This window comes from Vicia villosa, linkage group LG2 (genome assembly GCF_029867415.1).
Source record: "Vicia villosa cultivar HV-30 ecotype Madison, WI linkage group LG2, Vvil1.0, whole genome shotgun sequence".
NCBI lineage: Eukaryota > Viridiplantae > Streptophyta > Magnoliopsida > Fabales > Fabaceae > Vicia > Vicia villosa.
This window is the reverse complement of record NC_081181.1, coordinates 83,148,437-83,161,082: the sequence shown is the minus strand read 5'-3', so window position 1 is coordinate 83,161,082 and position 12,646 is coordinate 83,148,437. Positions and strand designations below refer to the sequence as shown.

Genomic DNA, 12,646 nt, shown 5'->3' with positions numbered 1-12,646 from the left:
GGTCTTTTTTCTGTTTCTTTTATAAACCTTTCCTTAATTGGATAAAATAAAAGGTCGGTGGCGACTCTGTGAATTTTCAAAAAAATGCGAAAGCATTAAGCGATAAAAAAGAGTCAGTTCACGTATCTCTCCCGCTCAGAGGTATGGCCCGAGAAAAAACGGAGGTCCACAACCACAGATCAAGGATCAGTGTTTACTGGACGGAAGATGCAAGATTTCGCCAAAGAAATGGGGTTCAAGTTATTTACTTCTACACCTTACTACGCTCAGGCAAATGGACAAGTTGAAGCAGCAAATAAGATAATAATTGGTCTCATAAAGAAACACGTAGGGAAAAAACCCAAGAGTTGGCATACAACTTTGGACCAAGCATTCTGGGCCTGTCGAACGTCGCCAAAAGAAGCTACAAACACTACACCTTTCCAATTGACGTTCGGACACGATGCAGTGCTTCCAGTTGAGATATACTTGCAATCAGTCCGAATCCAAAGACAGGCATAAATTCCTCCAAACAAATATTGGGAATTGATGATGAACGAATTGGTAGATTTAGACGAAGACAGACTTCGAGCGCTGGAGATGATAAAAAGACAAAAAGAAAGGGTGTCCAGAGCATACAATAAAAAGGTGAAAGGTAAAACATTTATTAATAATGACTTAGTTTGGAAAGTTATTTTACCTATAGATCGAAAGAATCAAGCACTAGGTAAATGGTCCCCACATTGGGAAGGACCCTTTCGAATCTTAAAAGTATTCTCGAATAACGCTTACGATATAGAAGAGTTGGCAGAAGATCATAGGATCTTAAGAGTAAATGGGAAGTATCTGAAAAGATACAAACCAAGCATGCACGAAGTAAAAATTGCAAAAACGTAGATATTTAGAGTATACTACGTAGGCCAAAATGGTTGAACAAGCACCAAAATGGCTTCGTGTTCAAGCAAGATATTTGGCAGATAAAGTAAAAAGACAAAGCAATGCCAAAATATTTTTCATTAAGAATAGGAGAGTACATTCATTTTGGGGATTGTGTTTCTACCAATTACAGAATTAAAAGCATACTAGAAGCTAACAAAAGGAGCATTCAAAATTAGGAACAATAAAACTAAGACCTATATCTCCTCCATCAAAAAGCTTCAGACAATGCACCCTCTAGTTAATCATCTGTTCTAGACCCTCCAACGATAGCAGAGGCAAGCTTTCTGCCTCGAACATGTCTAGAGATCCCGACCTACGCATTCTTCTCACTATCCCCTTTTTGAGAAACATGTAGGACAATAATCTTCCATAAGGAAGGCATGTCACTACACACTGACGAGAGGCAACCATAGAAACAGCTTCGACAAGCTGTTTGAAGATCAGTAGAGGAAAGTTGATTTTCTTTCCCCGGAGGGCACAAAGTATGAACTCCATATCCTCTATCATGATGCTGTCTAGATCATGGTTTCGTGGACGAAAGTTGCCCACTAAAAGCTGGTGCCAAATCCTAATGACTTTAGCACTAAAAGGATCATTGTCCATGAGGGCCCTCAACGTAACATAAGTAGTCATGTTGATGGTGTTGTCATCAAACGCCTCCCCAAGATTGTTACATCTCAGCAGGTCAGAAATGGTTGAAGGAGTGATGGTAATGTGAGCCCTTCGAACCTCAGACACGATGGTGGTTCTCCCTTCTGGATCTATGCGCAGGGACGCAAACATCCAGAAATCTGCTAGCATATTAGGATAAACAGACCCCTCCAGGATTTCGTGATAGAACTGGAGTTGTTGGTTAGCAAAGAGCGCGCTGATACTGATGTGGTTCTCATCAAATTCTTCCTCAGAAAGTTTGAATTCCTTTTTGATGCAGGATTTAATGGTAGTATAAGTCAAGGGTTGCGCCATTTGAGAAAGAGAATGCAAAAGATTTTATCAAACTCTGTATTTGAAAGAATGAAAGGAGAAGAGAGCAAACTTTGATAAGAGTTTGGGGAAAGTAAAAATAAAGGAGTAGAATGCTAACGCTTTATATAGAATACGTTGGCCATAAAACAACGGTTCATTTTTTAGTGTTGATTGGACTGCGTTTGGTATCCCCAAGAAAAGTTATGGCCTCCACCGTTTCTCGCCTTGGAAGTTGAAGTGTAATCATGTTGAAAACTGATACACGCACGTCTCAAATAGACGTTTTGAAAAAGGTGATGTCATCATTTAATGATGGTTATGACTAAGGGAAGTGGAAACGCCAAGTCTAGGCGTGAGAGGCTGCGAAGAGTAATCATGTCACGTGGGGGCATTATTAAAGTCATTATGATAATAAAAATAATTTTGACAATTTTTAGGAATTGTTAAAATGCTACTCGTGACAACCACAAAATTTGAAGTATGGAAGATTGAAAGTTAAAATTGCATATGCATTCCTGAGGAAGTTTGATTACAACAAAGAAAAGAACTAAGTACGAAACACAAAAATTAGTACAAGGTCCAAAGTGGCTAATTAAAATCCTTGGGAAGATTATCTTTCATCTTCAAATATTGAGTCTCCCATAAGGACATATGACGTTCGATTATTGCCTGTTGTCTTTTCAGTTCTTCGATCTCTGGCACTAGCTTCTGTGCCGTCTCAAAGTGTTGAATCCCTAACTGCGCCATTTCAGTTAATTCTTCCTGATGAGTTTGTTGGATTGCTTCCTGACGAGACTGGGCATTCTTTATCTTCTCTTCGAGGAGTTCAATTTCTTGTTTCCAAGATTTGATATTCGTTTCACAATCTTCATATTCCTTCTGGTTCTTCGAACGTTCAAGCTTAAGGGCGTCAGCCTTTTTTGTTGCATCATTTGCAGCTTTCCAAGAAGAACTATGAGAAGTCACCTTTGTTGTGAGTTGCTTGTCAATATTCCGTTTTCGAAGAAGATTAGATTGGAGTTGATCAATCAGAGAACCGAGTAAAACAATCACTTCAGAGACTTCCTTTGAGACCAGAAGTAAATCTACTTTCTTCAAAAGATTGTTTAAGCTATAACATTTGGTGGAATCCCTGCTTAGAGCTTTGACGAGGTTGGTTTCGAAGAACTTTTACCTTATTTGACGAAGGAGATTAGGAATATCATCCTTGTCACCAGTATCCGCCAAGACATTATAAGAAGTTCCAAGCCCAATGGGCGAAACATTATCAACACTCATCATGGTCTTGAGGAAGCTTACGGGATCAGTTTTCTTGAGTTGCTCCAGTTCTGAAGGAGTAAGCATTGCGGGGACCTGCTTCGAAGTAGTCACAGGAGTGACTTTAGTGCCGAAGGTCGAAGTTTCATGAGAACCAGGTGTAGGCAGTTTGGAAGTTTCCTCTGTAGCATCTTGCTCAGATATAGTATCTTCGCTGCCAGTTGGTTGTCCGGCTGCATTATCACTATCCGAACATTGAGGATTTTCCTCCATATTTTCATCTTGATGAGTAGGTGGAGACTCATCATTTGAATGGCTTTCTTCGACAGGTACAGTTGGAAGGATGGTTGCAAGGGGTTGAGCGTCTTCGAGAACTGGAGAAAGCACAGGAGATTTGTTTCGAGGAACGCCTGTGTTGAACAATTAGAAATGATAAAAATGGAAAGTTGCAAGAAACTCGTCTGTCATTCGAAAAGGCAGACATTTAACTCGAAGATTGTCAAGATCAATGTTTAGACTTGAAGTTTTGAGATCAGAAGTAGCTGTGCCAGCATCATCCTACATTTACAAGAACATTATCTGGGCTTGAGTTGTGGCTCTCCACAATGGGGATAGTACTAGCAGCCTTTAAGGGTGATTCGTCAGAAGATACCTTGTCACTCGATGAAGTAAGCTTCGAAGTCCCAGATCCCTTTCCTTTGGCTGAAGGGGTGGCAGCTTTCTGTCTTTTCTTTATTGCTTGTCTAGTACGAGGAGGAGATTTATCTTCGTCATCTGAAGCAGCTGTTTGAGGAACTTTTCGCTTCGAAGATGCTGGAGGTTTCGAGCTCTGAAAATACATATTAAAACCAAGTGAGCAATATTCATAAAATTTCACAAGTTAAAATATAAGGTATGTATGTACCGTGGGTTTCTTGCCAGTGGTGACAGAATCACTCTCACTTGCCTTGGTGTTCCTCGAAGTTCCAGACCCCTTCTTTGCAGGGGCTTCCTTGATATTTCTCTTTCGAGTAACGGCTGTGAACAAAATGTAAATCAGTATTTCAGTAAAGAAAGGAAAGTTAGTCAAAGGATTGTCTAAACCCCAACCTTCAAGTATTGGAGTCAAGACACGAACGTGCTCAAGGCCTATATGAAGATGTCCTTTGAAAGTATCCAAGGTATGCTTAGTCGGGACCACTCGTTCAGCGTGTTTTTTAGATTCTTCCTGAAGGATTTTTATGAGATTCCCACACACAAACCAGTCTGGGAAAGGAGGGCTTAAAGCCACACCAAAATCAGCACTAGGTAGTGGAGGGAATTTTGGGGGATTAAGTTCAAAAGCCACTTCATAACGTAGTTCAGGTCGAACGGACGTGGGAAATTTCAACTTATCCAGTTTAGCAGAAAACTTTTCACGTAAAGTGACTGCAGCCTCACGAACGGTCCGACTATGATCATTAGGCCTATAGATAGTTTCAAAGAATTTTTGAAATGCTTGGATTTCTTTAATATGAGTCGAAGTACCTTTATGGAAATTTTCCTGCACATCAGCAAAAGCTTCAGTTAGTTCCTGAGTAAGGCTTTCAGCATCGAAGATTTGCATAGAATAATAATCTGTCCACCATTGATGAAAATCTATGGTAGAGTAAAAGGCAGGTTCGAAAGAGACGGGAGACAAATTGGTGATGCCAACATATTTGGAGATTTTTGACTCATATTCGTCTTCTGCCAGATGCGAAGTATGTAGACACATGTGATTCCTTTTGTCGTACAAGCATTTTGGTTTGAGTTGAACCAACCCAAATTGTCTCGAAACCAAATTTGGTTGATAACAAAGAAGACAGCAGTGACTTTTTGGAGATCGAAGTCGGTGATATAACAACTTTGGGGTGAGGAAAGCTTCCCAGATAGCCATGGATTCGGCTTGTTGGTCGGAAGAAGTTGCTGGAAATTCTCGAGTAAACCATTCGGGACCCACTTTCCGTTGTACGAATGGAGCCATCGAGGGACTGAATTGATAACGTTTAGCGAACATCATTATGTATGCCAAGAAGGTTTCACGAAGTTTGCCAGTTTCTTCTTTTGGAGTTAGGTAAGCTAGTCTGGTTCCTTCCACTGTTTGATTCTTTATAGCTGCACTTTCTTCATCCACAACACTTTTGTATGGGAGGTGAGCCTCAAAAGTGGCATTAAGCCATAATTGTAACAACCAGAAAGGACCAGCAAAAAGAAGAGACCCTGTTTTGTAGTTCTTGACAAGGTCTGTTGCTTCACCGAGATTCTCGTAGAGAAATCCTAGAATTAACTGGCTTAAGTTTAATTTTTTCCCAGCATTTAGCTGGTTAGCCATGCAAAGGTATCTCTTTGCTACTTGTATGGACCTAGAACAAAAGACGCATCTCGAAAGCCAGAGTGCTAAGAATGCAATATGTTCTTCATCCGAGACTTCTGCGTTCGTTTCGTCATGATATTGTTGAATGAAAGCAGTGTAAGTGACTGTTGCTTCATTAAAATTGATGGTGTCAGTATCCATGAAATTGGGGTCGAAGGTTTCTCCAGTTGGTCGAAGCCCTGTGATAGCAGCTACGTCGAAGAGGGTAGGGGTGACCATTCCGCATGGAAGGTGGAAAGTATTGTGAGATGTAACGCCCGGAAAAATAGTTATTTTCTTAATTTAGACATTTATGATGTTTTCTGAAATATTTACGTTTTGGGGCGATTTAGTCGGTATTAGTTCGGGATAGCGGATCGACATTTAATCGATAATTTTAATATTTTTAGTATTAGAAATATTAATGAGTTAATATTTAGCATTTTGGGAATTTTCTGAGTAATTAAGTTTAGACCGGAAATATGAGACACTGAGTAATAAGTCGGTATATTAAAATAATTGAATTTTAGTTTAATGGAGTTTTAGTGGAAGTATTATTTTTATATTAAGTGTGGAAATAATATTGGGCTTAATTAATGACATCTTTAGGTATTAAGGGGGTATATTTTATTAGGCCCATTTGGGTATTAATAATTAACATAGTTTTTTTTTTAATATAGCAGTAGAAGAGAGGTAGAGAGAAGTAGTAGTTTCAGTAAAAGAAAACAAAAAGGAAACCGAGGAAAGAAGAGGAGAGAAAGGAAAAAGAGGGGTTAGGGTTTGAAGACGAGACCCAAAGTGTTACTCTAAAGTGTCATTTTTCTCCAATTTTCCATTGAAACTTCTTAGAGCTGCACTCAATCCAAGGTAAGGGGGATTCTTACTACCTAAATGGGAATATGATGAATTGTATGTGGGTTTAGGATATATATTGGTCATTGGGTTGTGCTAATTTTGTTTCAGCCACTGTTGAAATTGCTTGTTGTTGTTCATTAAATTTTGAATTTCTGATGAATGGACCCATATTTGGTTATAATGTTCATGGAAGTGTTGTTTTGTTCATGTTGTTCCGTTTTCTTTTATGAGCTACCGCTACTGTAGCTTGAATTTAGTTTTCATGAGTGCCATGTTAAAGACCATGTACCACTCACTTACTGTAGCTTAAATCTTACAGACACTTTAGCCAGTCACGTTTCATGTTATGCTTTTGCTGTCTTGTTTTCCTTTCCATCCCTTGTTTTACTACTACTTGGGATATAATATATATATATATATATATATATATATATATATATATATATATATATATATATGTATTATGGCATGTATAAATAATGATGTATATTATTAAACGAAATATAATTGAAATAATAGAAACAATAAAATACTAGAGTTTAGAAATGGAATAGAAAATGAATTAGTAAATTAAATTAATATAATGTGATATTAATTGGTTGATTAAAGTTAATAGTTGAATTAATTTCAATAAGTCTATTTAATTGGAAAATATTTAGACTTGGATAAATTATTCGGTTTATCGGTAAATTACGAGATCTTGAGAAATTGACCGTAATTGTGTTTTTGTTGAATATTTATGTTGAGAATAATATATTGAGATGCCAATGATGTTGTTTTGATAATTAAAGTTATCTCTAATTGAGTTAGATGTTAATTTGGAAGTTGTTTTGGCTTTTTTAATATATTGGCATATTGTGATTATTTTGCGAATTGGCCGCAATTTGTGATTTTGTTTTGGATGCTTTTGTTGCGATTAGTGTTGTGATTTCCAATATGATTATTTTGTGCATCCTTATGTGAATAGCCTCATAGTGTGAATTATAGCAAATTTTGATATTGTGTATATAACGCTATGAATTGATAAGTTATGTTGTGAGCCTTTGGCTAAAGTGGAACGGTGTGATGTTGATATGTGACCGTTGTTGTGTTGTTGTTATTTCGTTATTTCGTTGTCAAATCGTATTCGTTGTATGTTCCGCATAGCATAGCATAACATAAAGTTGAACGGTGTGATGTTGATATGTGACCGTGTTGAAGGCTTTGCCTTATGCCTCGGAATTACTGGCAATGCTCTAAGTTGGGAGTTTTACTCCAATGGTACCACATGCATATGCATAGTTGAGTTGCATTCGAGTTGTTGTTGGTCGAAGTTGTTGTCTATGCATTGTGATGCTTATGTGTTGATTTGTTGAAGATGCCGATGTGTTGATATCAAGACTATTCTTTGATGATGTTCTTTGTGTTGTTTATGTTGATGTTGTGTGAAACGGTGATTCATTTATATTCCTTACCTAATATATGATTTATCATAATCCTATTTATATAGTTTGATATCTCACCCTTTCTGTTTGAATGTTGCCTCCACGTGGGTAACGTGCAGGTAATCCAGATGAGTAGCTGTTTCCGCTTATAGTCGAGTTTTGGGTGTCATTGCTCTGATACGTAGCACTTGGGGTGGGGGGATGAACACTTGCTTGATGTTGTTATTTGCTTATTGAACCTTATGATGTATTTGAGGATTTGTTTGTATTGTTTCTTTTTATGATTCAAAAGATGTTATGTCTTAATTGTTGAATCATTGTGAATTTGTTGCACGTTGAACCTAAGTTTGGGTTATGCTATGAATACTATGTTATTCAAAAGTTGAGATATATGTTATGAGTTTTGTTCACTCCAATCCTGATAGTGTTATGTATTAGTTTAAAAAGCATGACAGGTTTATGTTTATGTTGAATGTGTGACATCCTGATTCTGTTGAGAATTTTTATACTCTGATATTTTCCGCATAAATGCTTGGGGTAGATTTGGGGTGTTACATTAGTGGTATCAGAGCAGGTCGGTCTTGTCCGGCCAAGTGTCGAGTCGTAGTGTAGTCTAACAATCGTGTATTGTTGTCTGTGCTGATTGTTTTTGTGTTGTAGTGACGCTATGGCTGGGAGGAATGATGCTGCGATAGCTGCTGCTTTGGAAGCGATGGCTCAGGCTATGCAGAACCAACCGAATGCTGACGAGAATGCTGGATCTCGTAGTTTGGCGACTTTCCAAAGGGAGAATCCGCCAGTGTTCAAGGGTCCGCATGACCCTGATGGTGCTCTTGATTGGTTGAAGGAGCTCGAGCGAATCTTCCGTGTTATGGATTGCACTCCTGCTCAGAAGGTCAGATATGGAACTCATATGCTGGCTAAGGAAGCTGATGATTGGTGGTTGGAGACACTTGCTAGGTTGGAGTTTTCAGGTGAGGAAGTCACTTGGAATGTGTTCCGTAGGGAATTTCTGAGGAAGTACTATCCTGAAGATGTTCGGGGTAAGAAAGAGATAGAATTCCTAGAGTTGACGCAAGGGAACAAGTCTGTGACCGAGTATGCTGCCAAGTTCACTGAGTTGATTAAGTTCTATCCTCACTTTGATGGCGAAGGTGCTGAATTTTCTAAGTGCATCAAGTTTCAGAATGGGTTACGCTCGGAGATCAAGAAGGCTGTTGGGTACCAAAAGATCCGTTTGTTTTCTGATTTGGTTGACAGTTGTAGGATCTTTGAGGAAGATAGTAATGCTCATCACAAGATGGTTAGTGATAGAAGGGGCAAGAATCAACAAAGCCGTGGGAAACCGTATGATGCTGGTAAAGGGAAACAAAGAGTTACTCATGGTCAGAGGTCTAGTGGGGGAGATGCTCCTGCTAGGATTGTATGTTTCAAATGTGGTCAACCTGGTCATAAGAGCAATGCTTGTACTGTTGATGCGAGGAAGTGTTTCAGATGTGGTAAGATGGGACATGCAATGTCTGATTGCAAGCATAAGGACATGGTATGTTTCACGTGTGGCAAAGAGGGACACATTGGTAGCCAGTGTCCAAAGAAGAAGGCACAATCTGGTGGAAAGGTGTTTGCTTTAGCTGGGACTCCTACAGCTAGTGGAGACCGACTCATTAGAGGTATATGTTTCATTAATAGTACTCCTTTAATCACTATTATTGATACTGGTGCTACTCATTGTTTTATTGCTTCTGATTGTGTTGAAAGATTGGGTCTTATGTTGTCTTCCATAAATGGAGAGATGGTTGTCGATCTTCCAGCTAAGGGATCGGTGACTACTTCTCTGATGTGTTCAAAGTGTCCTTTGTCGATCTTCGACAAAGACTTTGCTGTTGACTTGATTTGTTTGCCGTTGAGTGGATTAGATATGATCTTAGGTATGAATTGGTTAGAGTATAACTATGTTTATATCAACTGTTTTAACAAGTCCTTGAGGTTTTCTTCTCCCGAGGAAGAAGGAGTTGGTTTGTTGACTGGTAAGCAGTTGAGGCAATTGATGCAAGACGAAGCACAAATGTTCTCGTTGATGGCGTCATTGTCTTTTGAGAATCAAGTTAGAATTGATGAGTTAAAGGTGGTGCGAGAATTTCCTGATGTGTTTCCTGATGAAATTCCTGATGTACCTCCAAAAAGAGAAGTTGAGTTTGCGATTGATCTTGTACCTGGTACCAGACCTGTTTCTATGGCACCGTACCGGATGTCTGCATCTGAGTTGTCTGAATTGAAGAAGCAATTAGAAGAGTTGCTTGAGAAAAAGTTTGTAAGACCAAGTGTATCGCCGTGGGGAGCGCCCGTGTTGTTAGTAAAGAAAAAAGATGGAAGTATGAGACTTTGTGTTGATTATCGACAATTGAATAAAGTGACGATAAAGAACAAGTATCCACTTCCAAGAATTGATGACTTGATGGATCAATTGGTGGGTGCTAGTGTGTTTTCTAAAATTGATTTGAGGTCCGGATATCACCAGATTAGAGTAAAAGAAGATGATATTCAGAAGACCGCGTTCAGGACTCGGTATGGACACTACGAGTATTCGGTGATGCCCTTCGGTGTTACTAATGCACCGGGAGTATTCATGGAGTACATGAACCATATTTTTCATACTTACTTGGATCGGTTTGTAGTGGTATTCATTGATGACATTCTGATTTACTCTAAATCTGAAGAAGAGCATGAAGAGCATCTGAGAATTGTGTTGCAAGTTCTGAAAGAGAAACAGTTGTATGCCAAGTTGTCTAAGTGTGAATTCTGGTTGCATGAAGTTAGTTTCCTTGGTCATGTCATTTCTGGTCATGGCATTGCCGTAGATCCTTCTAAAGTTGATGCTGTGTTACAATGGGAAGCTCCGAAATCAGCTACTGAGATTAGAAGCTTCTTGGGTTTAGCCGGTTACTATAGACGGTTTATCGAAGGATTTTCTAAATTGGCACTTCCGTTGACAAGATTGACTTGCAAGGGAAAAGCTTTTGTATGGGATATTCGATGCGAAGAAAGTTTCAATGAGTTGAAGAAGAGGTTGACGTCGGCTCCAGTTTTGACTTTGCCTAATCCAGGAGAGCCATTTGTTGTGTACTGTGATGCTTGTTTGATGGGGTTAGGTGGCGTGCTTATGCAGAATGGTAAAGTGGTTGCTTATGCGTCTAGGCAGTTGAGAACTCATGAAAAGAATTATCCTACGCATGATCTAGAGTGGGCTGCAGTGGTCTTTGTGTTGAAAATTTGAGACATTATCTTTATGGTTTGAGATTTGAAGTGTTTAGTGACCATAAGAGTTTGAAGTACCTTTTTGATCAGAAAGAGTTGAATATGAGGCAGCGAAGGTGGTTAGAATTATTGAAGGATTATGATTTCGGTTTGAACTATCATCCCGGAAAAGCTAATGTTGTAGCCGATGCTTTAAGCCGAAAGACCTTGCATATGTCGGCTATGATGGATAAGGAGTTGGAGTTGATTGAGCAGTTCCGAGATTTGAGCTTAGTTTGTGAAGTGACACCACATAATGTTATGTTGGGAATGTTAAAGATTAACAATGACTTTCTCGACAATATCAAAGAGGCTCAGAAGCTAGATGTGAAGTTGGTGGATTTGATGGTAGGGACCGATCGACTTGAGAAGGATGATTTCAAGTTAGATGTGCATGGTGTGTTGAGATTCCGAGATCGTATTTGTATTCCTGATGATGAAGAGATTAAGAAAGTGATTCTTGAAGAGAGTCATAGAAGTAGTTTGAGTATTCATCCAGGAGCTACAAAGATGTATCAAGACTTGAAGGGTTTGTTTTGGTGGCCTGGTATGAAACGTGATGTGGCACAGTTTGTGTATGCTTGTTTGACTTGCTAGAAGTCAAAGATCGAGCATCAGAAGCCTGCAGGGTTGATGCAACCGTTAGAAGTTCCAGAATGGAAATGGGATAGCATTTCGATGGACTTTGTAACAGGATTACCTAATACCTTGAGAGGATTTGATTCGATTTGGGTGATTATTGATAGGCTTGCGAAGTCGGCACACTTTATACCTATTAACATCACATTCCCGATTGCGAAGTTAGCAGAGATATATGTCAGGGTGATTGTAAAGTTGCATGGTGTTCCTTTGTGTATTGTGTCGGATAGAGATCCGAGGTTTACTTCCGATTTCTGGAAGAGTTTGCAAGAGGCGTTGGGTTCTAAGTTGAGGTTGAGTACGGCGTATCATCCACAAACTGATGGTCAGACCGAGAGGACTATTCAGTCATTAGAGGATTTATTGAGAGCGTGTGTTCTTGAACAGGGAGGTTCATGGGATACTTATCTTCCGTTGATTGAGTTCACTTACAATAACAGTTACCATTCTAGTATTGGGATGGCACCTTTTGAGGCGTTGTATGGTAGGAGGTGTAGGACTCCATTGTGTTGGCATGAGTCGGGTGAGAGTGTGGTACTTCGACCAGAGATTGTTAGGGAGACTACTGAGAAAGTGAAGCTTATTCGAGATAAGATGAAAGCTTCTCAAAGTAGGCAGAAAAGTTACCATGACAAGAGGAGGAAAGATTTGGAATTCCAAGCTGGTGATCATGTATTTTTTAGAGTCACACCTGTGACTGGTGTTGGGCGAGCTCTGAAGTCTAAAAAGCTCACTCCTCGTTTTATTGGTCCGTATCAGATATCGGATCGAGTTGGGAGAGTGGCTTATCGTGTGGCGTTACCGCCAAATCTTGCTAATTTGCACGATGTGTTTCATGTGTCACAACTCCGAAAGTATGTTTCCGATCCGTCTCATGTGATTCAGATGGACGATGTGCAAGTGCGTGATAATCTCACAGTGGAGACGATGCCTGTGCGAA

The 12,646-nt window shown here is 39.3% G+C and overlaps 1 protein-coding gene across 1 annotated transcript; it reads left to right on the top strand.

Annotated features, from left to right (window-relative positions):
• The first annotated feature begins 8,644 nt into the window (after positions 1 to 8,644).
• LOC131649481 (uncharacterized) lies at positions 8,645 to 11,047 on the top strand. Its single transcript, XM_058919242.1, has 3 exons — positions 8,645 to 9,443; positions 9,690 to 10,573; positions 10,781 to 11,047. The coding sequence occupies exons 1-3, from the start codon at positions 8,645 to 8,647 to the stop codon at positions 11,045 to 11,047; spliced, it is 1,950 nt and encodes a 649-aa protein (XP_058775225.1).
• Positions 11,048 to 12,646: the final 1,599 nt, after the last annotated feature.

What these genes read in the sequence shown, in the direction of transcription:
- LOC131649481 (XM_058919242.1), top strand. Translation starts at nt 8,645, where the DNA reads ATGGATTGCACTCCTGCTCAGAAGGTCAGATATGGAACTCATATGCTG. An exon ending in TGGAGACCGACTCATTAGAG is followed by an intron (nt 9,444 to 9,689) that starts GTATATGTTTCA and finishes TGAGTGGATTAG; the next exon opens with ATATGATCTTAGGTATGAAT. An exon ending in AGTTGTCTAAGTGTGAATTC is followed by an intron (nt 10,574 to 10,780) that starts TGGTTGCATGAA and finishes TTGACTTGCAAG; the next exon opens with GGAAAAGCTTTTGTATGGGA.